This window comes from Rhamphochromis longiceps, linkage group LG9, assembly GCF_057381845.1.
Source record: "Rhamphochromis longiceps isolate RC_006_pf linkage group LG9, R_longiceps_female_GT1.1, whole genome shotgun sequence".
NCBI classification, from domain to species: Eukaryota; Metazoa; Chordata; class Actinopteri; order Cichliformes; family Cichlidae; genus Rhamphochromis; species Rhamphochromis longiceps.
The window spans coordinates 34,786,492-34,813,476 of record NC_140565.1 but is presented as its reverse complement, the minus strand read 5'-3'; the positions used below and the strand labels follow the sequence as shown (position 1 = coordinate 34,813,476).

Genomic DNA, 26,985 nt, shown 5'->3' with positions numbered 1-26,985 from the left:
TCGGGGAACCGGAATAGCGAGCTCAGAGTTAGCGCGATGATTTGGTCTTGGATGTTTCATTTGATCTTGGATGTAGTAAGCGACGTACGAAGCACAGGGCCCTGGTAAAGACCTATAGTAAACGTTTGACCTCTGTTATTGCCAACAAAGGTTATGTTACAAAGTATTGAGTTGTAAATCAAATCAAATCAAATCAAATTCAAATTTTATTTGTCACGTACACAGTCATACACAGTACGATATGTAGTGAAATGCTTGGACAACTGCTCGTGACCTAAAGAGAACAAAAAAGGAAAAGGCTATGAATAAGATAGGAAATAAATATGAAAAATTAAAAAGGGTAAATTTAACTAGGAAGGAATAAAATATAAATTAAGGTTAAAAATGAAATAACTGTACAACACAAATTAGAATGAAGGGTAAATTTAACTGGGAAGAATAAGATAAAATATATAAATTAAAGTTGAAAATAAAATAACTGTACAACAAAATACACAATACACAGTATAGAACTATATAAGAATGTATGAAGAAATCTAAATATAAATAAATATATACACAATAACAGCAGCTGTACAAGTATTAACCGGAAATGAAGAATATAGTGACCAGTGTTGTGCAAAACCAAAGTCCAGAAAGTCCAGTGTGTGTGTAAGAATTGTATTTTTGTTATTGACCAAATACTTATTTTCCACCCTGATTTACGAATAAATTCTTTACAAATCCTACCATGTGGATTCATGGATCTTTTTTTTTACATTCTGTCTCTCACAGTTGAAGTGTACCTCTGGTGCAAATTACTGACCTCTGTGCAAGTTCCCCCACCTAAAATGATGACAATCGGTGGCTGACTAAATACTTTTTTGCCCCACTGTATGTCAGCATAAAAATATGTAGCATTAAGAAAAAAAAAAAGAATTTCCAACATAAATGAAGACAGGAAACTAAACAGCAGTGACGTTTGTAGGGTTACTGAAGTTGGGCTAGCTGGTATATAATGATGTGCTACGTGATTGCTAGCGACACAGCTATGTTAGCATAACATAAACAGTGAAGCTGGAGGACGAACACTAACACTTTTCCACTTATAAAAGTTAACGTGAAGTTTCCTGATGGTTAGAGACAAATGCAATCGCATGGCAGGATGCTATAAACGGACCAAACTTCAGTCAGGAGAACAACTGAGATAATCCATCCACATTACGAAGTTAGCCATTAATATACTGCAACAACATGGGAATAGAGCAGCTGTGATAGAATACAGCATTAAGGAATCAATGGTACAGAAGTGGAGGAAGCAAGAAGAATGAGTTTAATAAAGTTTGATTTATCTGACTGCTTTGTTTCGCTTAATGTGCCTTATAATCCCGTGCACCTTATGATCCGAAAAATACAAATTTGACTTTTTTTATTTGCCACACTGCAGTTTAATGTTGCAAAGCACTTCTTTTTAACTTCAGTGGATATTATACATGGTTATGCTCAGGATATGTCAGCCCATTTCTACTGGAAATGTTTTTTGGTTAAACTTTCAGCAAGAAATTTGCATTTGCACTGTTAAATTTTTATATAGCTTTAATGTACATAAAAAAACAGCTGCTTGTTTAAGTGAAAATAAATGGATGGGGGGTAGGGGGGTGGGGGTTGCGCTAGTAAAGTTGTGGAGTTGTATTTCGTCTCGCATCAATTATATCGTCAGTTATATCGTTATCGCAAATTGTCAAATCTATATCGTGATAAATATTTTTGGCCATATCGCCCTGCTCTAGTGCTTGGAAATGTTGTAGGTGGCTGAGTTTATGTTGCTACCAATGAGTCTGAGTGGGACTCCTTCTTTGTGGATCTATGGAAGTTCATATATACAGGGTGTAGGGCTGCCACGATTAGTCGACTAGTCACGATTATGTCGACTATCAAAATCGTTGACAACTGATTTAATAGTCGACGTGTCGTTTGAAGCTTTGTAAGATCACAAAAGATGCAGGAATAAGTAGCAGGATTTAAGAGTGTAATCACGGACTGAAACAGAAGATGGCAGCACTGCACGTACAAGGATGCCAGCTGCCGTTAAACCCTGAAGAAGAAGTAGAAGCTGTGTCCCAGAATTCATAGCGCAGCCCAGCTCAGTTTCCAACAATGGCGGCAGCTAGTTAGTTTTAATATTATTCTTATTATTCTTTCTGGGTCACAAAATAAACGTTTAACATATTTTCAGGCGAGAATGTAGCTGTGTAAACCTCAAATATCTGCTCAGTTTATCAAGACACCACATATTTTCAAAAGCGCTCCAACGTCTGTTACCCACCAGCTCGATAGCTAGTTGGGGGCACCGGACTCCCGGTGTTCTGGCAATCCATCCTACCTGACAAACCATCCTACCCGTATTTTCTACGCATGCGCACAACACGAAATTCTGTGGCGAACCGTCCTACCTTTGTGAATATAAGCTACAAACATACTCTGACGGGTAACCGTTTTCAAACCCACCGCCGTCTTTCGCTACTCAGGTTAAATATATATAAGTCACTTGGATAACTTAAAAATGTTATTGTTTGGCTTTTTTTTTTAGTATTTTATTTGTTCCTGGGTAAATCGGTTTGGCTGAGATTAAAGTTATAGTTTTTACACAGCTGAATAAACATCAAGCAGACAGCTGATTATCAGAAGTGTGAGATGCTCGAGGATTTACTCCGGTGTCCTGTTATATTTTAGATAGCAAGGAGTTTATTAAACTTCACCGAAACAATCTGCAAATCATTAAAATTGAATGAACTATCATCTTGTCTTTAATTTTAGTTAGCACATACTTTAAACACTTAAAGCTGTAAGCTAATGATAGTTATATACGAGCAGATGCTGCTGGTGCAATAATCTGTACGTTTTACGTCCAATGGATGATGATCTGATTACTCGACTAAACCCCAAAATAATCGTTTGTGGCAGCCCTAACAGGATGTAGCATCCGCTGGGTAAAGGTGGTGGTATGCAGGGCGCTCAGTGGCCTTTTCAAGTTCTTGTTGCAGCTGATGACTTTCTTTTTGCTTCTGGGGTTTCACCTTGAAGCTTCATAGGTATTGTTGTCACTGAGTGTAGTAATGTTAATTTGCTCTGCTTCTTCTTGTCAGGGATAAAATGCATATCTATACTTTTGTGTCCCAGCTGAGTAACAGGAGGAGAAGAGTCTGGTGGAGCAGCAGAGGAACAGTTTCAGCCATTTGGACTCAGCTCAGCCACTACAGAGGAAACAATGACTTCAACACAAAAGGTGAGAAAAATATCTCAGTTACACTGTTATTGAAACTGTGTGCACAGCTGGTTGTTATCAGCAGCTTTATCTTTTTCATCCTGGGCTCCTCCATACAATACAGAATCTACGTTCACAAACAAAAACCACAGAAGTTACAAGGAAATACAAAGATCATTTTTAAAAAATATTTTTTGGGGGATTTCTCCATAGTAGCAGACAATGACAAAAGGAAAAAGTACACAAGAACCAGAACAGAACAAAATAGAGCTCAGGCAATACAAAGTTCTGAGGCACATACAAGGCAGTTGAGGTAAACCACAACCCCACTAGGAATCAAAACAAACCAATAAGACCAATATTCAGGCAAATTAATTCAGTTTGGGAAAGCCCCGTAGCAAGGAGGATGACCATACAGGTCCAACGTATTTCAGATATGGGTCCCAGGTTCTGTGGAAAGAGTCCAAGGTGAAGTTGAGCATACAAGTTATATATTCATTGGGAATACAGTCCATAACAGTGTTATGCCAGAATTTCTTAGTTGGGATTGCTGGCCTGCCCCAGAGGAGCAGGATATTCTTCCTGGCCGCAAAAGATAACAGCTGGAACAGTCTCTTGTGCTTGCCTTTGATAACCGAATTGTCCATTACTCCCAGTATGAGACAGAGAGGGTCCAGAAGAACAACAGAAAAGATCATATTTTATCAGCACACACTGAAACAACAATATCATCAGCTGAACTAAGAATTGTTTATTTATATTTCCTATCACTTTATAGCTTCACATAAAGACGAGCATGTACACAGCAATGTGTTAGATGTTTTATACCTAAGAGACAAATATTGTTTTTTTTAATATGTTGGCATTACTAAATCTGTCTGAATGCTTACAAATATGGGTACAAATTTCTTACAGGCTGTGAAAACTGTTTCTGATAGAATGAAGAGTAGACTGGTATATTAAATATTCCTTTATTGGGTGAGAAAATCAAACCATGTCATAACTGCTTTAAGTCATACAGAATAGATATCAGAGGCTTAAACAGGCTGACTTCTGCTAAATGGGTCAAACTGGGCAGAAAGTATACAAACACATAACATCCTTATACAGGGAGTGCAGAATTATTAGGCAAATGAGTATTTTGTCCACATCATCCTCTTCATGCATGTTGTCTTACTCCAAGCTGTATAGGCTCGAAAGCCTACTACCAATTAAGCATATTAGGTGATGTGCATCTCTGTAATGAGAAGGGGTGTGGTCTAATGACATCAACACCCTATATCAGGTGTGCATAATTATTAGGCAACGTCCTTTCCTTTGGCAAAATGGGTCAAAAGAAGGACTTGACAGGCTCAGAAAAGTCAAAAATAGTGAGATATCTTGCAGAGGGATGCAGCAGTCTCAAAATTGCAAAGCTTCTGAAGCGTGATCATCGAACAATCAAGCGTTTCATTCAAAATAGTCAACAGGGTCGCAAGAAGCGTGTGGAAAAACCAAGGCGCCAAATAACTGCCCATGAACTGAGAAAAGTCAAGCGTGCAGCTGCCAAGATGCCACTTGCCACCAGTTTGGCCATATTTCAGAGCTGCAACATCACTGGAGTGCCCAAAAGTACAAGGTGTGCAATACTCAGAGACATGGCCAAGGTAAGAAAGGCTGAAAGACGACCACCACTGAACAAGACACACAAGCTGAAACGTCAAGACTGGGCCAAGAAATATCTCAAGACTGGTTTTTCTAAGGTTTTATGGACTGATGAAATGAGAGTGAGTCTTGATGGGCCAGATGGATGGGCCCGTGGCTGGATTGGTAAAGGGCAGAGAGCTCCAGTCCGACTCAGACGCCAGCAAGGTGGAGGTGGAGTACTGGTTTGGGCTGGTATCATCAAAGATGAGCTTGTGGGGCCTTTTCGGGTTGAGGATGGAGTCAAGCTCAACTCCCAGTCCTACTGCCAGTTTCTGGAAGACACCTTCTTCAAGCAGTGGTACAGGAAGAAGTCTGCATCCTTCAAGAAAAACATGATTTTCATGCAGGACAATGCTCCATCACACGCGTCCAAGTACTCCACAGCGTGGCTGCAAGAAAGGGTATAAAAGAAGAAAAACTAATGACATGGCCTCCTTGTTCACCTGATCTGAACCCCATTGAGAACCTGTGGTGCATCATCAAATGTGAGATTTTCAAGGAGGGAAAACAGTACACCTCTGAACAGTGTCTGGGAGGCTGTGGTTGCTGCTGCACGCAATGTTGATGGTGAACAGATCAAAACACTGACAGAATCCATGGATGGCAGGCTTTTGAGTGTCCTTGCAAAGAAAGGTGGCTATATTGGTCGCTGATTTGTTTTTGTTTTGTTTTTGAATGTCAGAAATGTATATTTGTGAATGTGGAGATGTTATATTGGTTTCACTGGTAAAAATAAATAATTGAAATGGGTATATATTTGTTTTTTGTTAAGTTGCCTAATAATTATGCACAGTAATAGTCACCTGCACACACAGATATCCCCCTAAAATAGCCAAAACTAAAAACAAACTAAAAACTACTTCCACAAACATTCAGCTTTGATATTAATGAGTTTTTTGGGTTCATTGAGAACATGGTTGTTGTTCAATAATAACATTATTCCTCAAAAATACAACTTGCCTAATAATTCTGCACTCCCTGTATGTTCATATACTTATTTTTAAGGATTCGCGCGATTGCAAAGTGAAAGCAAAAAACGAGCGCAAATTCAAACGTGATTTCAATATGTCACATATTGACAGTGGCTCACCGATGCCAATGACATAATTACCCAGCTACATTTCCGAAAGAATGCAAAAGCATTGACATATATTTTTCCTTTCTATGACAGCCCAACGGGCAGGGCAGAGATAGATTTTGGTAGCCCGACTGGAAAAATCGCTAGCCCCGGGACGTCGGGCTAGCTATTTTGCGAGCCCTGGATGTAACACTATAGATCAACTTAGCTCAGAATATATAAAGCATATAAACAATTACAGCAATATGATGCAACTGTTAGGATGCCTGGGTCGTTGACCCAGGGTTTTTGAGTTTATTATATTATTTATCATCTCTAGTCTTTGGTTTCTTTGAGTTCTGTCTTATGGTTTATGTCTCTGTCTTTTCTAGTTGCTCTGTCTCCCCTGTCAGCTGTATCCCCTTGTCTAGTTCGCGTCTCTGTGTATCCTTAGTTGCTATATCCCCGTGTCCAGTCAGTGTCTGTGTCTGCCCTGGTCCCACGTCTCTGTTCCCTCTGTTGCAGTGCCTGCATGTGAGTCTGTGTCTTTAGTTCAGTCTGTGTTATGTTTCCTGTTTTACTTTGAAAGTCCGTGTCTCATGTATATGCGTCTGGTTTTGCTTCCTTTGTCTCGTTAGACCTGATTTGCCCCAGCTGTGTTTCCCTCCTGTTACCCATTCCCTGATTGCTCCCTCTGTGTATTTAAGCCCTGTGTTTCTCTGTGTCTGTGTCGTGGTCTACCCTAATTTATGCTGTGTGTGCTGTCTGCCTGCTCATGTATGTTTATTTGGATTTTTGGATTTTTGTTACGTTTGCCAGCAATAAAAGCTGAGTTTTGAAATACACTTTTGCCTCCGAGTGTCTGCACTTTGGGTCCTCCTTACCACCACTCCTGCCTGCACACAGCCCAAACGTGACAGAAGACCACGACCAGAACATGGACCCCGCAGACTCTTCAGCTTTTGAATTCAACACTGAGATGGTGCGGATGATTAAGCTTCTTGGCCGCATTGCTCAGGCCAATGATTTGAGGACTATGGCAGTTAGGCTAAGTGCCATAGATGCTATCATTCGGAGCAACCCTCGGCTTACTCAGCTTTCTACGGACACTGTGCTGGGCAGCTCCATAGCTGCCTGGAGGGAGCAAGTCAGGGCTGGCGAGCTTGCTCTCTCTACCTCCACTTCTTTACCGCCGCTCCAGGACAACACACACTCACCACCTGCCTCATTGCTACCACAGACTTCCTCTCCTTCCTCATGCAGGCCGGGACCTTGTTCGCCTGTCCAATCGCCTGCCTTTTTCCTGGCGGCTATGTGGTCGGAGGATGAGGAGGAGGTCTCTACATTTCTCCACCGGTTCCTGTTCCCTCGTCTAGAAGGAAGCGACGCCACCGTCACTCCTCTCCTCGGTCATCCATCCAGCAACCAGCCTCCGCTGGAGGGTCCAAGGGGCCCGTCCAGCAACCAGCCTCCGCTGGAGGGTCCGAGGAACTGCTTCAGCCGTCTGTTCCTGCTGGAGGGTCCGAGGGGCCCGTCCAGCAACCTGCCTGGCAGGTCGCCGCACTGCTACAAACTGGATTAGTAGTGGTGGTTTTTCTTTCACATAGGGTTTTAGGTAGCACCTCCTTTCCTGACTTAGCTTGTTTTGTTTGTTATTTTGGCCTGTGTTCACCCCGGACTTAACATTTCAGTGTAGACACAAATAAACCACCGTTCACTTCAAAGATTGGCTTCTGGGTATGATTTGGGGGACCCGGGTGGGGTCACTTCCTTTCTTACCCTTATGTTATGGTCCTGTACCCCTAGACTGGGGAACAGCACACCTACAATGTCTCCAAAAAGTCGATTCTGTCCAGATTGGACAAGCTTAAAAACACACCAAGTCATCCACCTACAATGTGTTTGTTGACATCTTGGATCCCACTAATGGAGGCAGTTTCAGTTTAGTCCATGACTGCATTTCACTCACTGCCTCTGTTTGTATCTCTGTCACTGCAGGACCAACACGGAGCGAGAAGTCAGCCCTCTCAGGAGGCCGACAAACCTCACAGAAGAAAGGGAGAGAAAAAATACAGCTGTGATGAGTGTGGGAAGAATTTTACCCATCTTGGAAACTTTAAAGCACACCAACTGGTCCACAGTGGAGATAAACCGTACAGATGTGACTTGTGTGGAAAACGTTTTACCCAGAAAGGACACCTAAAATCACACCAGCTCATCCACAGTGGAGTTAAACCATACAGCTGTGAGTTGTGTGGAAAGTCTTTTACCCACCCTGCAAGCTTAAAAACACACCAAGTCATCCACGGTGGAGTTAAACCATACAGCTGTGAGTTATGTGGAAAGTCTTTTACCAACCCTGCAAGCTTAAAAACACACCAAGTCATCCACAGTGGAGTTAAACCATACAGTTGTGAGTTGTGTGGTAAAGCTTTTACTTGCAGTGGTAACTTACAGCGTCATCAACTCATCCACTCTGGAATCAAGGCGTACAGCTGTGGTCAATGCGGTAAAGCTTTTGCTCGGAGTAGCACCTTACAACGTCACCAAGTCACTCACTCTGGATTTAAACCGTACAGCTGCGACTTGTGTGGAAAGTCTTTTAACGATCCTTCAAACTTGAAAAAACACCAACTCATCCACAGTGGAGTTAAAGTGTACATAGGTGAGTTTTTTGTAAAGTCTTTTACCCAGGCTGGAGGCTTAAAAAGATACCAGTTCATCCTGTTGAAAACACGCAGTTCTTTGAATCTTTGGGCTGAAGGAAGGACAATACTCGGTGTATCAATGCTCAATCAACAATCATTTATTTCCATACAATTCAACAATAAGAGCATTACAACGTCCGGACGGGAGAGATGCTACCAGAGGGTCAGGCACATGTCTCAAAATGGTGACGGGTTGTTCAGCTTTTTATAGTCTCTAGTGGCCCCCAGCTAGTCGTAAAAGCCAAAACATCACATTTTTTCTCTGTTACAGCGCCTAAGTTATGACCTCGGCAGTTGTTTCTCTGCTTTCTGTAAGGTGGGGGTGTGGAATGTGGTCTGTCTATCTCCCCTGTCTTAGACACAGAGTCTCCTGCTTACAACCTTCTCTTCATGATTCAACAATTAAGCATGTCAAGAAAACAGTGTAACACATTCCCAGCAGATCAAGGATACAGAGTGATGCACATTTATCTAATGAACTAATATGTGAATATGTTCTGTTAACTCAAAAGTATAATGAGAACTACACTACATACAGCTCACACACTCTATATTAAAGGGTATAATGTGATCTACAGCAGTATTCTAATTCAACTACTTTGATTACATATATAAGGTAACATATAATAACAGAATAATATCACAATACCCTCTTTTGATCTCTCATTAAAGAGATCACTAATAACAAGCACTTCAGCGTTGCAAGGTCCAGGTTTTCTTGATCCTGAGGCCCTCTGTCCCCCTTTAACGGGTGGACCATATGGGGGATGACCTCTGTGTTCACGCAGTTCAGATGCAAGCAAAGTTAGATTTACAACCATAACAGCAGTTACAGATGACACTCCCATCATTCCCAATTCTCCCACATCTTTATTTTGGTGCTCCAGTTTTCCTCTCCCATTTTAATGCCACCTTATACCTTTCAAATGTACTTAGACTAGAACCTCTGTCTAAGGAGCTTTTAACCTTTATTTTTATTGCTGCAGCTACCAGTGTCTTCCAGTTGGGTGATTCTCAGCTTCTTTCTTCGACCTCCGGGGTTAGACCACCCTTTAGTCATTGCACAGTTCTGGGGATTATTCTGCCCCGATTTCAAACAAGGATCTGTGTGTTTTGGGTTCACCGGCGTGTCCCCCTTTTTGCCAAGAGCCTCTCGAACCTCGTTGGTCTGGTGTTCCTGGTTTTCGCCAACCCCTTCATGGTTATTGCTGTGTCTGTGGGATCCATCTTCTCCAGGAGCCCAAACGTCATGACACTTGACCCCAGTTGCTGTCTCGGCAGTCCCTACATCTGTCCCTGCTGTGAAGGGTCCTCACATCTCCGGGTCCCCGTCTGGTGTCTGTTCCTTTCTCTGCAAGAGACAGAAAACCAAAACACCTCTCTCCCTAGCCTTGATAATCTAATATTGTTATCCATTGTTGTTCTAATGATTCAAATTTGGTTTAAAATATTATGTTCAGGACCTATTCTAATCATAATCTATGTGTGTGTAAAAGAAATCAAAAATTAGTGAACCCTTTCTAAGTCTAACACATTATAAGCTTAAGTTTTACCATAGCTAAATTATTAAACACAGAAATAACGTCATAAGATGTTCATAAAACCATTGTTTGATGTTCGGACTCAACTCCCCCTTTTTGACACACTCCCATGTGTCAATTCATTGGAGCTAGACAATTAAAAGAGAAGGTTAGTGACATCCTATCTCAGAAAGTATCAGAAATTCTTCTCTCGAGTACCGTTGCTCCAGCCTTGTCATCCCTGAGGATCTTCGATCCCGAAAATGTCCCTTCTCCTCATGTAATAAAGTCTGTCATCCTTCCATGCCCTGGTAACTGGTCCATCCAGAGCTGTAACATTTTGAAATGTACATACAACAAGCCAAACCACACCTTGGTCACACCAACCCTTTTCTGCCCCGAAGATGTCCAATGCCATCCTAGTATGGACTGTCAAAAGTGGCTTTAACGCTGACTATCCTGACAATCCATTTTATAACGTTTCCTGGTCAGATTTGCCAATCTCTGCACCAGGGTTGTAATAGTTTTGCAATTTTCATCAGTTTTTATTTTTATTTAGCTTCGACTTCAGATTTTCAATTTTATATCAGTTTTAATTAGTTTTTACCAATTCTTTGCTAGTTTAGTGTAGTTTTTATTTTCTGAAAATCCTTAGTTTCAATTTAGTTTTATTTGTGTTTTGCAAAAATTAAGTGTAACAAAATCCCAGTTCCATCATATCAGTCATGCTCTTCTGGTTATCCTTGGGTGTTGAGACTAATAACTATTAACTCTTGCCGCACCGTGTGGTCCTAATTTTGGTTCAAGTGAATTGATAACCTTTTGAAGGCGATTGTTTCACACCTTTATTTAGATGTCCCAGTCCTGTTGTCTCGGGATACATCACGCTGCCTTATCTGGGGTTAGCTGTTTTCTGGGGATGCGGGTTGAGTGGGTGAGCTCTTCAAGTGCACTTTAAGGTTAGTGGGACTTTTAGTTTTATAAATGTCCCTCATGACCCCCTGATGACCCAGTATTTCATTTTTGCACATTGTAGTACACATTTTAGTTTTTGCTTGTAGCTCGCATACTCTACTTGCCACTCCTCTAAGTCCTGATGTTTCTTAGAGAGGGCAACAGTACCTTTAAAATTATATCACATGTGTGGGGGTGTGGCCTTGCCAATTGTTTTGCCCACCTTTTCAAAATGGCTGGCGTGCCCACAAGCATATTTCATGGAAAAAGAAAGGTAAGCTTGATATTTACATTTAAAATGTTTTGTTAAACTCAGATTTTTATTCTATTCTTTTTGCAAGTACCCCTCCTCGGTGGCGAGAAACTGTTGGTGTGGTCAAGTGGGTGCTCTGGAAACAAACGCTCAGGACAGAACAGTTACCAGTCATGTACTTCCTACAAATTTTGCATATGTTTTATTTCATATTGATCCTCTGAGTGTAATGGTACATTTTAATTTGAAAATATCCAAACTAAACACAATATTTTCTTTATTTACTTTGCTCTTGTTCTTTTTCAGTACCACATCCTATCAAATGTCCCTGTCGATTATATTCTACATTTAATAACTTACTATTTCAAGTGAGAACCTAAATCACGTGGACCAATGTTTATTATTGCATATCTCTATTCTGAATGTGGCCAGTCATTCATAGGTATTGTTAAGGTTTTGGCGATTTTCCTCTATAAAATTTAATTGACTTTTTACAGTGGCCTGCTATGGTTAATAATAACATATTCCAGTCATGAGTGGTATCAAAAGTCTTCTCCACTGTAGCATTTGGCATTCCCAATAATATAACATGATACCTTAATCAAAACACAGCTAATATAGCACAGTTTTCTTAATGCAAACATCAGTAACTCAAAATCAGCAACCACAGTGTTAAGTCTGCAGTTCATACTTATGTGAAGCTAGAGTCTCCTCCTCCAGTCTCTCTTATCCTCCTGCTCCTGAAAAAACAAAACAAAACAAAGCGAAGCATCCACCCTTCTCTTGTCGGCTGGGTGAATTGTTTATGAATTGTTTATTGGCATTTACTAATCCTAAAGTGGGTGCAGTCATTGTCTCAGTATCAAGTCAGTCAAAACTTTTAGTCGTCAGTCCATCACAGTCCATTCACATGCATACCTCCATACACATTCATACCAGATGTTGCTGATAATGGAGTCTCCCGCGCAACCTATTCGAGCCTCCATCACCAGCAAGATGACGTCATCATTTTAAAGGAAAACAATTCCTTGTTGTTTTTTGGGCCGGATTGACTCGGTGCAATCCATTTAGACTCAGAACTTCTCAGTGTTCCCTATAAGTGAATTTCTCCCAAGCCAATTACAATCATGGAGAAGCACACTTTGCAACTGTTTACAGTAATAATATTTTATAGCGCTTTAAATTTCAATCTTTCAGGCCTTGTTTAAAGAGCTGATTGTTAAATCATGAACTCACAAAATATCAACATATCACCACCGGTGGATCACACCTCTCAGATGTTTTTTCTCCAGTGCACTGTAACAAAAACGAAAACAGACATAACCAACAAAATACTACTAAAATAACACAAACTAGGGCCCGTTGCAGACATGTCCAAGCATAAAACTATCCCTCTCTCGCTTACGAGAAAGAACACAAGCCAAAGCTCACTGATAAAATCAAGCTAGGGCTAAACAAAACCAAACAATCAACCAGAAATTCACAGGAACATTTTGCTTCCTGCCGGGACAATATTGTGTGGGAATGAGAACCTCAGGTGCCGTAACACCTTTTGTTCCTCCTTGAATTAAAACTCAATCACAGAAAATGCCGTACTCCGACCTAAAACTTACACTATTAATTCATCATTTTCACTCTGTGCCACTGTTCCTCATCAGGGCTGTGTGAAGCACAGCAAAGAATTCAGTCAAGGCCTTGAGCCATAAACAGACATCACGCACAGACATTGTTTTCATAACCAAACCGTTTTAGACCTTATTCCTAAAATCTACATAAATGCCTTCTAGGTGACATATAACACATTCTAAGTAATCAATGGCTCCTCATAATAATTATGCATTGGGATGTTTGTGTGCAGCATTTTGCATATCAGCATAAGCAAAGCATTCTTCATTGCATCAGCGTGTATGTGTGTGTGCGTGTGGATCACTCTTTATTGCACAAGCGTGTGCATGTGTATGTGTGTGCATCACTTCTCAGTGAATCAACATTCCCGTGTGTGTGTGTGTGTGTGTGTTTCTCTTCATTCTGAGTCAGTGCATGTAGATGTGTGTGTTTGTGTGGGTGTTTGTGTTCATCACTTTCCTGTTCTGGTGTTCTGGGTAAACCACGGCCTGAAGCGTGCCCTGGGGTCCTGCCCCCCTCCTTTTTCAGTTTGTTTGCGACCATTGCTGCTGCTGCTGCTCAAAATTCAGTCCATCCTGGTTCTGACCCCAATTGGGGCAGTCCTTTCTCCAGTGTCGATGTTCACCGCAGGTGAAACCTGCATCTTCTTCTGTGTTTTTGTCCATTCTGAGGTGCCTTCTGTCCTCAGTTACTCCTCTTGTCTCGGTCACGCCCTTTTTCGCCACCCGATCATCCGTGTTGGTCCATCACTGTCCTGCACAGTGTGAATGCAAAGTTATCAAGGTCAGCATTCTTTCGCTCGGCCTTACTTTTCATTCGGGCTTGGCGGGCGTCTCGTCACAGCTCTGTCAGCTGACGCAGTCTGGGAATTTTCCCCCGTGTAGTGAAACGGGCCTTAGGTTTAGTGCTCTCCGTCTCGGCTGCCTGAGATCACATTCCTGCAGGTCTGTTGACATTCTCAGGTCGTTGTTGTGGGTCCAGCTGTTGCAGCATTTGGTCAGTGTCACGTATGGGGGAGAGCAGGAGTCCAGTCAGCCTCGGCTTTCAGGGCCGGCAAAGCAGCCTGTAATTAAATATGTATAGAAAAAACAAAAACAAAACAAAACAAAAACAAACAAAAAACAAAAACAAACGAACAGGAAAATGTTGTTGTGTTGGCTGTGTTATTCAGAGGGGAGGCAATGGGGCCAGGCCCTGTGTCAGCCTTCTCTCCCCCTTTTTTTTTGTTTTTTGTCTCCCGATATAATCAACTCCTAACCCCCCAAGTTGACAGGACAACACCGGTATATGTTAAAATTCTTAAGATCATGTTTAAAAGCCCAAAAAAGGAACTTTCTTTCATTCAGTAATCACTTTTATTAATCAATCAACAGAAAACATGTCACAATTTGAATCTTTTAACCACTAAATTTGTTGTGTCTTGCCTGGTTGGTTAGACCAGTGTTCCTTTTTTTTTTTTTAGTTAAATTGTTGTCCTGCAACCCAGAGGGTTTCTTTGTCAGTAATGTATAGACTTCATCATTTAAGTATGTTAATTTTTCTTTAACCTTGCTGGAAAATCTTCACGTGTTCATGAGTGTAAGCTGTTTCTTCATTGCGTGTATGTGCATTTGTATAAAAGCAGGTTAATTTTATCTTTTCTCAAACTAGGCGTTACCTTAAAAGGACCCTTTCTCTCAGATTTCTCTGCTTGTGTGTGTTTTTGTTTCACCTTTTGTTGTGATGCTCCGGACGCCTTCCCAACCTCCACAAGTCCGTTGGCCCCAATTTTATGTGTTAAAACTTCTCTTAATTTCTCCTCTAATTCTCTCCTCGCTGCTGTCTTTTTCACAGCTGCTGATTCGTGCTGGGTGTGGTTCCCATTACCTATAATTTTGCTTCGGCCGCTGTGCTTGTGGGGGCAGTTGGTCCAGGTCCGCAGCTTCCTGTATTAACACACTAAGAGATTTATTTTAATTTCATTTTCATCACTTTTAAACCGATAAGCAGGCAACACGCCTACCTTGACAGTGTAAACTGTACGCCAGTCTCCCAACACATTCCTCTCTCTACTCCTCTATAATTCTCCACTGCACACCTCTTACTATCTCTCCTTTTTTATTTTTATTACACCACAGAGTAATACACCCAATTATGCCCGTCTATCTCTATGTGGCTCCAAATTCCCTCTTTATTTTAATTTCACACTCGTCAGGGGACAGGCACACAACAATTTCAACCACTGAAACGAGGAATTCAACCTTTTTATATTTCTTTACTAATCTAGACTCAACGTTTGTTCGCAAAATGTGTCTTGTTCTAGTCCGGAAATAAATGTGAACCCGTGATTACACGGCCGTTCCAGTGTTATTTCCGTAGCTATGCGGGGGCCCTCACCTCCCCAAGTCACCACCTCGGCACCCGGACAACGCCGGTCCTGGCCACGCGTCCACGGACAGGAGGGTCGCCACTCCTAGGGCAAAGTTCCACAGGTACACTAGGCATCAACCTTTGATCCTAAAATGTGTATTTGCTCTAATGTCCTCCTAATCAAACACATTAACCGTCACTGTCACTGTGTTCACGCTTCACACTCCACACAAAAAACACACTCAGAGCGCGCCTCACTCACACTCTCACTCAGTGCGCGCTTTACCCACAAGACAGCACCCAGAGCGCGCCTCGCAGCTTCACACACACTCTCTCACCCAGAGCGCGCTTTGACACTCACACACAACACTTTTCCTCAGCGGGAATTTTACACAGAAACCTCTGAGCTCAACTATTAGATCTTCTTAAAGCACACTGCACCATAGACCAAAATACCCTTTTCTCTGCGCTTATGACCGCCACAACGGAGCAAAGTCGCATCATAAAAGTGATGCTTGCATCCCCGAAGTTATACCAGACATCATAAACCAGGTTTTGCTCTATGTACTTCTTGGCAAGTAAAATTTTACTTTGTTTTATGACCGCAGCCCTTAAAAAAAAACTCGACTGACGCCACAAACCACCGTCAAACCTCTGTTCAATGTACTAAAATTAGCACCAACCACTACTGCACTTCACGGCCGCATATCACCGGAACACGGCCGTATCATAAACCAAACCTACGGACGTGTTTCGCTCTCGCGTTGCCAGTGTTTAACCGCACCGTGAAGCCAGCATCTGCTTTTCCTTAAATCAACTTCTATTTCACAGCCGGCAAGAGCCAGGACGTAACCGACATCATAAACAAACTTCAAACCTCGACTTCAATGTACTGAACTAATGGCCGTGTCTTCAGAAGAAATTCTAATGTATTATTGCTACAGAAGCCAGTATTAGACAAAATTAAATGTGGAAGGTAAAGTGGCTGCAACTAGCTCAACGTAGTATCTTATTAGTTTCTCGGTAGAAGCAGTTTACTGCAACTAGCTCAACGTAGTGTCTTATTAGTTTCTCGGTAGAAGCAGTTTATTTAACACACTGGAATTCAGCCTCAACTTATGTTGTTAGTATCTTGCGCCAAAAACCAGACACCGACAAATTTACTGTGGAAATACGTGTAACTCAGTGAACAGATTAATTTGGAAAGCCCAATATGCACATTTGGTATTTATAATACAACAGGCTGTGCTTACCTTTTTATTTTTGGACCGGTCCTCTGTTCACCTCGCCTCACGATCTCACCAAAGGTCAAATCTGCACCTCCTCAGCACACCAAAGATCCGGGTCACACGGCACCAAGTTGTTGAAAACACGCAGTTCTTTGAATCTTTGGGCTGAAGGAAGGACAATACTCGGTGTATCAATGCTCAATCAACAATCATTTATTTCCATACAATTCAACAATAAGAGCATTACAACGTCCGGACGGGAGAGATGCTACCAGAGGGTCAGGCACATGTCTCAAAATGGTGACGGGTTGTTCAGCTTTTTATAGTCTCTAGTGGCCCCCAGCTAGTCGTAAAAGCCAAAACATCACATTTTTTCTCTGTTACAGCGCCTAAGTTATGACCTCGGCAGTTGTTTCTCTGCTTTCTGTAAGGTGGGGGTGTGGAATGTGGTCTGTCTATCTCCCCTGTCTTAGACACAGAGTCTCCTGCTTACAACCTTCTCTTCATGATTCAACAATTAAGCATGTCAAGAAAACAGTGTAACACATTCCCAGCAGATCAAGGATACAGAGTGATGCACATTTATCTAATGAACTAATATGTGAATATGTTCTGTTAACTCAAAAGTATAATGAGAACTAAACTACATACAGATCACACACTCTATTTTAAAGGGTATAATATGATCTACAGCAGTATTCTAATTCAACTACTTTGATTACATATATAAGGTAACATATAATAACAGAATAATATCACAATCCACAGTGGACTTCAAGCGTATCCTTAGACTGGGGCTGAAAATAAAGTGGGGCTTGTACGCTCTTTTTGTTTGCCTTTTTTTTTTTTTGCTCATTGTGTTTTGTAGGTTTCCTTCAGCTTTTGGTTGGCAGCTTTCTTGTGGTGTAATGGGTAAACTAGCTGTAATTACTTTGATGTGTGTTATTTTGCACATCAACCCACCATGGCTAAGTTGGATCGATGCACCAAGGCAGATTTGTTGTTGGTGGCAAATTTTTTAATGTTGGCAGAAATTAAGCAGAAATTAAGCAGTGTCTGGCAGAGCAGATGGTGGAAAAAGGGGTAATTGCGAAGGTGAAACTTCGACCGGTTGATGCGTCTGGAGGTTTGGTGGTGGATGGAGGCTCCTGCTGCCGTTCAAGTCCCAAACATTATCCTGGCCAGACAATTACCAGAATTGATTACGGATAATCTTAAGCTTGCCCTTTGCCTGAAAGAGGTGGAGCTTTAGGCTAAAGCCAAAGAAGTTGAGCTACTGCATCTCCGAATAAGGCCTATGGAGCAATGTTACCTCTACCCCATTGAGTAAAAATGTGAGTAAAACTTGACTGATTCTCCTCTGACCAGTTTGATGCAAGAAAGCAAATTGCCTTAGTGCCACCTTTCAGAGAAAGTAAGGTTGACTCTTACTTTAATGCCTTTGAACGCATCGCAACCACTTTAAAATGGCCCAAGGACGTGTGGAGTTTGTTGTTGCAGTACAAATTGGTGGGGAAAGCACAAGAAGTGTGCACGAGCTTATCCATTGATCACAGTCGGGATTGTGAAATTGTGAAATCCACTATTTTAGTGTTTTCTGAGTTAGTTCATGAGGCATGTTGCCAAATGTTTCGGTCCTGCGAAAAATCTGCCAACCAAACACATGTAGATAAGTTTGATAAGTAGTTAGGTGCAAGTAAAGTGAAGGATTTTACTTAGCTAAGACAATTGGTTCTGTTGGAAGAATTCAAAACGTGTCTTCCAAAAAATGTTGTTATGTACCTCAATGAGCAAAAGGTGGATTCAGCTGCTGTTCTCGCAGATGAGTTTCTGTTGACCCATTGCGCTACATTTTCAGCTGTGTGAATATACTCCATTGTCTGCGCCTGCGAGGAGCTTAAGGGTTTCTCCTGCACATCAAACACACCCTGATCCAGTTCCCATGAACGTTCGTGAATGCTTTTATTGCCATGACACCAGCCATGTCATTGCTAATTGTCTATCACTTCGTCCCTAAGAGCAAACTCAAACCTGGAGAAAGCCAAAGAGTGTTGGTTTTCTCCAGGTTTGAGTCGGTTGGTCTCTATGCCTAATCCCGTCGGATCCTCCGGACCTTTCTTTTCAAAAGCGTTCGCCTCACCTACTGGAAAAGAGGAGGATCGTGTGCTGATTGTGATTTTGTGTGACACTGGGGCTACCAAGTCTCTCATTTTGGATAGCGCGTTGCCTTTTTCTAGTAACTCGTTTTGTGGTGCTGATGCTCTCGTGTGGGGAGTGGATATGTATGTGTGTGTCACGGGCTCCGCTACACAGCGTTTTCCTACAGTCACCTCTCGTTTCGGGCCTGGTAGCAATTGGGGTGCGCCCTCGCTTGCACGTACAGGCGGTTACTATTATTCTGGGGAATGATCTAGCAAATGGAAAGATTTTCCCAATCTCCGAGGTAATTGAAAACCCCATCGATGATTTGGTTTTTGTTTCTGAATCTGCTGCTGGCAGTCTGCCCTCTGTTTTCCCTGCCTGTGTCGTCACATGTGTGTATAAGCGCAGATACAGTGATGTTGATTTGTCTGACTCTTTCCCGTGTTCTGAAGATGATCCTGTGAAAGCTGAGCCACCTGTGGAAAAAGAAGAAAAATGTGTGTCTGATAGCCTGCTACCTGCTACACCTGACCTGTCTATTGAGGTAAGCAAAGCAGATTTTGTCCATGTGCAACAGAATGATCCAACTCTGGCCAAATGTTTACTTGCTGTAAATTCCAACGAGCAAACCCCCATGTTTACAGCATTGGCAACAACGTGTTAATGCGTAAATGGCACCCTCCCTCATCAAGTGATCTTGCTTGGGTGGAATGTATTTCAACAGGACATGGACAGTGTAGACACAAATAAACCACCGTTCACTTCAAAGATTGGCTTCTAGGTATGGTTTGGGGGACCCGGGCGGGGTCACTTCCTTTCTTACCCTTATGTTATGGTCCTGTACCCCTAGACTGGGGCACAGCACACCTACAGTGGGGCAAAAAAGTATTTAGTCAGCCACCGATTGTGCAAGTTCCCCCACTTAAAATGATGACAGAGGTCAGTAATTTGCACCAGAGGTACACTTCAACTGTGAGAGACAGAATGTGGAAAAAAAAATCCATGAATCCACATGGTAGGATTTGTAAAGAATTTATTCGTAAATCAGGGTGGAAAATAAGTATTTGGTCAATAACAAAAATACAACTCAATACTTTGTAACATAACCCTTGTTGGCAATAACAGAGGTCAAACGTTTACTATAGGTCTTTACCAGGTTTGCACACACAGTAGCTGGTATTTTGGCCCATTCCTCCATGCAGATCTTCTCGAGAGCAGTGATGTTTTGGGGCTGTCGCCGAGCAACACGGACTTTCAACTCCCGCCACAGATTTTCTATGGGGTTGAGGTCTGGAGACTGGCTAGGCCACTCCAGGACTTTCAAATGCTTCTTACGGAGCCACTCCTTTGTTGCCCGGGCGGTGTGTTTTGGATCATTGTCATGTTGGAAGATCCAGCCTCGTTTCATCTTCAAAGTTCTCACTGATGGAAGGAGGTTTTGGCTCAAAATCTCACGATACATGGCCCCATTCATTCTGTCCTTAACACGGATCAGTCGTCCTGTCCCCTTGGCAGAAAAACAGCCCCATAGCATGATGTTTCCACCCCCATGCTTCACAGTAGGTATGGTGTTCTTGGGATGCAACTCAGTATTCTTCGTCCTCCAAACACGACGAGTTGAGTTTATACCAAAAAGTTCTACTTTGGTTTCATCTGACCACATGACATTCTCCCAATCCTCTGCTGTATCATCCATGTGCTCTCTGGCAAACTTCAGACGGGCCTGGACATGCACTGGCTTCAGCAGCGGAACACGTCTGGCACTGCGGGATTTGATTCCCTGCCGTTGTAGTGTGTTACTGATGGTGACCTTTGTTACTTTGGTCCCAGCTCTCTGCAGGTCATTCACCAGGTCCCCCCGTGTGGTTCTGGGATCTTTGCTCACCGTTCTCATGATGAGATCTTGCGTGGAGCCCCAGATCGAGGGAGATTATCAGTGGTCTTGTATGTCTTCCATTTTCTGATAATTGCTCCCACAGTTGATTTTTTCACACCAAGCTGCTTGCCTATTGTAGATTCACTCTTCCCAGTCTGGTGCAGGTCTACAATACTTTTCCTGGTGTCCTTCGAAAGCTCTTTGGTCTTGGCCATGGCGGAGTTTGGAGTCTGACTGTTTGAGGCTGTGGACAGGTGTCTTTTATACAGATGATGAGTTCAAACAGGTGCCATTCATACAGGTAACGAGTGGGGGACAGAAAAGCTTCTTACAGAAGACGTTACAGGTCTGTGAGAGCCAGAGATTTTCCTTGTTTGAGGTGACCAAATACTTATTTTCCACCCTGATTTACGAATAAATTCTTTACAAATCCTACCATGTGGATTCATGGATTTTTTTTTTTCACATTCTGTCTCTCACAGTTGAAGTGTACCTCTGGTGCAAATTACTGACCTCTGTCATCATTTTAAGTGGGGGAACTTGCACAATCGGTGGCTGACTAAATACTTTTTTGCCCCACTGTACAATGTCTCCAAAAAGTCGATTCTGTCCAGAGTGGACAAGCTTAAAAACACACCAAGTAATCCACCTACAATGTGTTTGTTGACATCTTGGATCCCACTAATGGAGGCAGTTTCAGTTTAGTCCACGACTGCATTTCACTCACTGCCTCTGTTTGTATCTCTGTCACTGCAGGACCAACACGGAGTGAGAAGTCAGCCCTCTCAGGAGGCCGACAAACCTCACAGAAGAAAGGGAGAGAAAAAATACAGCTGTGATGAGTGTGGGAAGAATTTTACCCATCTTGGAAACTTTAAAGCACACCAACTCGTCCACAGTGGAGTTAAACCGTACAGATGTGACTTGTGTGGAAAACGTTTTACCCAGAAAGGACACCTAAAATCACACCAGCTCATCCACAGTGGAGTTAAACCATACAGCTGTGAGTTGTGTGGAAAGTCTTTTACCCACCCTGCAAGCTTAAAAACACACCAAGTCATCCACGGTGGAGTTAAACCGTACAGCTGCGACTTGTGTGGAAAGTCTTTTAACGATCCTGCAGACTTGAAAAAACACCAACTGATCCACAGTGGAGTTAAAGTGTACATAGGTGAGTTTTTTGTAAAGTCTTTTACCCAGGCTGGAGGCTTAAAAAGATACCAGTTCATCCACAGTGGACTTCAAGCGTATCCTTAGACTGGGGCTGAAAATAAAGTGGGGCTTGTACGCTCTTTTTGTTTGCCATTTTTTTTTCTCATTGTGTTTTGTAGGTTTCCTTCGGCTTTTGGTTGGCAGCTTTCTTGTGGTGTAATGGGTAAACTAGCTGTAATTACTTTGATGTGTATTATTTTGCACATCAACCCACCATGGCTAAGTTGGATCGATGCACCAAGGCAGATTTGTTGTTTGTGGCAAATTTGTTTAATGTTGGTGTCCTCTTAAATCCAAAAAAGGCAGAAATTAAGCAGTGTCTGGCAGAGCAGATGGTGGAAAAAGGGGTAATTGCGAAGGTGAAACTTCGACCGGTTGATGCGTCTGGAGGTTTGGTGGTGGATGGAGGCTCCTGCTGCCGTTCAAGTCCCAAACATTATCCTGGCCAGACAATTACCAGAATTGATTACGGATGATCTTAAGCTTGCCCTTTGCCTGAAAGAGGTGGAGCTTTAGGCTAAAGCCAAAGAAGTTGAGCTACTGCATCTCCGAATAAGGCCTATGGAGCAATGTTACCTCTACCCCATTGAGTAAAAATGTGAGTAAAACTTGACTGATTCTCCTCTGACCAGTTTGATGCAAGAAAGCAAATTGCCTTAGTGCCACCTTTCAGAGAAAGTAAGGTTGACTCTTACTTTAATGCCTTTGAACGCATCGCAACCACTTTAAAATGGCCCAAGGACGTGTGGAGTTTGTTGTTGCAGTGCAAATTGGTGGGGAAAGCACAAGAAGTGTGCACGAGCTTATCCATTGATCACAGTCGGGATTATGAAATTGTGAAATCCACTATTTTAGTGTTTTCTGAGTTAGTTCATGAGGCATGTTGCCAAATGTTTCGGTCCTGCGAAAAATCTGCCAACCAAACACATGTAGATAAGTTTGATAAGTAGTTAGGTGCAAGTAAAGTGAAGGATTTTACTTAGCTAAGACAATTGGTTCTGTTGGAAGAATTCAAAACGTGTCTTCCAAAAAATGTTGTTATGTACCTCAATGAGCAAAAGGTGGATTCATTGTGTAAAGCTGCTGTTCCGCAGATGAGTTTCTGTTGACCCATTACGCTACATTTTCAGCTGTGTGAATATACTCCGTTGTCTGCGCCTGCGAGGAGCTTAAGGGTTTCTCCTGCACATCAAACACACCCTGATCCAGTTCCCATGAACGTTCGTGAATGCTTTTATTGCCATGACACCAGCCATGTCATTGCTAATTGTCTATCACTTCGTCCCTAAGAGCAAACTCAAACCTGGAGAAAGCCAAAGAGTGTTGGTTTTCTCCAGGTTTGAGTCGGTTGGTCTCTATGCCTAATCCCGTCGGATCCTCCGGACCTTTCTTTTCAAAAGCGTTCGCCTCACCTACTGGAAAAGAGGAGGATCGTGTGCTGATTGTGATTTTGTGTGACACTGGGGCTACCAAGTCTCTCATTTTGGATAGCGCGTTGCCTTTTTCTAGTAACTCGTTTTGTGGTGCTGATGCTCTCGTGTGGGGAGTGGATATGTATGTGTGTGTCACGGGCTCCGCTACACAGCGTTTTCCTACAGTCACCTCTCGTTTCGGGCCTGGTAGCAATTGGGGTGCGCCCTCGCTTGCACGTACAGGCGGTTACTATTATTCTGGGGAATGATCTAGCAAATGGAAAGATTTTCCCAATCTCCGAGGTAATTGAAAACCCCATCGATGATTTGGTTTTTGTTTCTGAATCTGCTGCTGACAGTCTGCCCTCTGTTTTCCCTGCCTGTGTCGTCACATGTGTGTATAAGCGCAGATACAGTGATGTTGATTTGTCTGACTCTTTCCTGTGTTCTGAAGATGATCCTGTGAAAGCTGAGCCACCTGTGGAAAAAGAAGAAAAATGTGTGTCTGATAGCCTGCTACCTGCTACACCTGACCTGTCTATTGAGGCAAGTAAAGCAGATTTTGTCCATGTGCAACAGAATGATCCAACTCTGGCCAAATGTTTACTTGCTGTAAATTCCAACGAGCAAACCCCCATGTTTACAGCATTGGACACAACGTGTTAATGCGTAAATGGCACCCTCCCTCATCAAGTGATCTTGGGTGGAATGTATTTCAACAGGTAGTTGTATCACAAAGGTTCCGACCCCAAGTAATCAGTCTTGCACATGACAGTTTCTCTGGACATTTAGGAATTAGAAAAACCATCGTATTCTGCATCACTTTTTGTGGCCAGGGTTAAAAACGGATGTAACTAGGTACTGCCGCTCCTTTCACCTTTATCAGGTCAGTGTAAAACCAACCAAGTTATTCCTCCCGCTCCATTGCATCTGATCCCGGCTTTAGGGGAACCATTTCAGCACATACTCATTGATTGTGTAGGACCGCTTCCCAAAAACAAAGTCAGGACGTTAGTATATTTTAACTTTGATGTGCGCCGCCACACGCTTCCCCGAGGCTATTCCGTTCCTCACTGTTAAAGTCAAAGCTGTTGTCAGAGTGCAAGTGAACTTTTTCTCCGCTTTCGGTTTGCCAAAATCTGTTCCAACAGACCGAGGGTCAAACTTCAGAGGGCCTGGTGGCGCCAGTGTCCGGCAGCCTCGCCTCTGTCAGGGTGGCTGTGGCTACAATGTAGCTTACCATCACCAGTAGGGATGGGTATCGTTTAGGTTTTATCCGATACCGGTGCCAAATCGGTACTTTTGAAACGGTGCCGGTGCTTAAACGGTGCTCAAACCGGTGCTTAAAGAATGGAGAACACAAACTTTGTCCAAAAACCTCTCATGCTCAGCTGTTTTTTTTTTTTTTTTTTTTTTTGTAAAAAGATAACAATGTTAGCCTTTTCTGCAGCTATAGGGCATATATGGTATCACTCTTGGCTGGAAGCAGTGCTTAAACAATGGAAAAAAAAACACAAACTTTGTCCAAAATCCTCTCATGTTCAGCTGTTTCCCACTTTTTCTTTGGTCATTTTAGCCTTTTTGTCCAGGGTGAAGGGAGTATCTGCCATCAAACAAGAGGACAGCCGCATGTAGCTATGATGATGTTTGCTAGTTCACCTTACATGCATTAATGTAATAACGTGGTTAGCCTACTCAACGTAAATTAGCTACTCACGCAGAGAAGAACGGCTGCTGCCACCATCATCCGTCATCATTTCTTTTTTTTTTTCTTTTTTTTCTCGCCTGTCCCATTTGGTTCTTTAGCCATCAGAATTGTTGTCTGAAGACCAACAAGGATACCCAATGGATTTACTTTGCCAAATGGATCATCGTGGCATTGCCGTATTGGTCCATTTGGTCGATCTTTGTTTTTATTATTTATTATATTTTATTTTCAGATGTTACAGACGGGACAGACATGAGTGAGGGATAGGAAAGGGAGAAAGAAAGAGGAAGGAAAGGAAAAACAGAAGGGGAGAGGGACAGTGAGAAAAGGGGGGAGAAAAAAAATAAAAATCTCCTGGATCACCTGTTGAGAGAAGAATAGAAAACAAGCAAAAAAAGTGTAAACAGCAGTAAATACTAAATATTCAGTGTTGTTGTGCAGCACGCAGGACAGATGTGCTTCGAAGTAGCAGCCAAGAAAGGTGTAATTTGGGTCTACGAGCAGTGAACACCCGTGTGCATACCCGTGTGGATCAGCGCTTGTATTCCAAAGGTTTCTCCATGTAACGATCTGCTAGGGAGTGTGGGGGGGCCACAGCCCCGTCCTCCAGGGTGTGAAGCAGGTATGGAGGAGATCAAAACTCCAGACATCCAGAGGCCCCCAGAACACAAGAGACCATGGAAGACCAACAGAGGGGCAGCCGCGCCACTGTTCCAGTAAGAGCTGAGGAGAGTCCCAGATGAGGGTTCACTCAGCAGCCACGGAGCAGAAGCCAGGGGGAGTTGCAGTGACGCGCCCGTGAGCCCCGCCGGCCGCCAGCTGTGCCTGAGTGACCGAGCCCCAGGCCGAGAGGCCGGGGGCACCCCACCCCCGAAGGGGCCCGAGCGAGCCCCAGGCTCCAGGCCCCGATAAGCGGCCGCCAAGGAGTGAGCCGGTGTGTACCTGGACGCCCACCCCCAGACACAAAGAACCACCAACGCACCGACACCTGAGGGAGTCCGCCACCGGCAGGGGAAGTGGTGGTAGGTGGAGATAGGCCTCCAAACCTTGGAGGGCCTGAGGTGTCCCCAGAGAGGTGGCGTCTGATACCCAGCCTGACATATAGACACAGACATACAGGCACACACAGACACAAACATCCATTCCCCCCCTCATGCTCTCATATGCACTTACTCCACACTCAACCAACGTGGAGACAGACATAAAGAGACGCTGTACACACGATCACACTCCCCAAGCGTACTCTACAAACCGGGTCTAGGTACCCTTGCCCCTGGAGGGGGGAACTGCACCCAGACCCAGGTGGTGTTACCCTTTTCCCTGCGGTGGGGAGAGGCAGACCACCCCGACTCCGTAGCAGCAGGGAGGCCCCACACTCCAGACCGCAGTCGGACGGCCAACTCCACCTAGCCCTCCCGCTCCAGCAGGCCGCAGAGAATGGGGGTGGGAGAAGACTCCAAACCTCCCTCCACCCGCTCATTGTAGTGTTGATGCATGTGTGTTCTAAGGTGCATTTAAAACCCAGGAGGGCATGGAGCTACCTGCCAAGGAGCAGCAGGTAAGCGCATAGTCCCTCCTGATAGCCCTCAATGTCTAAGTGTATTTAGAGGTGGGCAACGACGCCAGGGGTGAGGTGTACACCCTGATGGTAATTTGGACTCCGTGATTGTGCCCACCCCCAAGATCCTATATGTATGTGTAATGAGAGTGTGAATAATGTGAATGTCTAAGTTGTGGGATAAAATTGAGGCAGAGGCAGCCAGAAGGGGACAGAGGGGGGGTTAGCCTCCTCTGCACCCTGGTGACATACCCCTACTCCAAGGCCCTGCATGTGTGGGTGGTTGTGGTGGAGCGGGAAGAGGGAGGCAGCTGGAGATGGGGAGGGAAGGAAGGGAGGGGCAGGTAACCCCTCCCTGGGGCCAGCTCCCCTGCTGACCCCAGTAGGCACTCCCACACTCCGCGACCCGCCAGGGAAAGGGGGCCCAGGCCCATCCAGACCGGGGCCCAGT

At 43.4% G+C, this 26,985-nt stretch overlaps 1 protein-coding gene across 2 annotated transcripts in view; it reads left to right on the top strand.

Annotated features, from left to right (window-relative positions):
• LOC146662755 (uncharacterized) overlaps positions 1–26,985 on the top strand; it is a 49,124-nt gene that overhangs the window by 9,258 nt on the left and 12,881 nt on the right. Inside the window, exons 2-6 of one of the 2 annotated variants that reach the window (XM_085419329.1) lie at positions 3,160–3,265; positions 7,986–8,652; positions 19,221–19,312; positions 21,401–21,815; positions 23,723–23,814. In XM_085419329.1, the coding sequence (XP_085275455.1) occupies positions 3,248–3,265; positions 7,986–8,652; positions 19,221–19,312; positions 21,401–21,815; positions 23,723–23,814 (1,284 nt within the window). In that variant the 5' untranslated portion in view covers positions 3,160–3,247. Of the gene's footprint in view, positions 1–3,125; positions 3,266–7,985; positions 8,653–19,220; positions 19,313–21,400; positions 21,816–23,722; positions 23,815–26,985 lie in introns of both variants that reach the window. The other variant, XM_085419330.1, reaches the window with a different exon arrangement.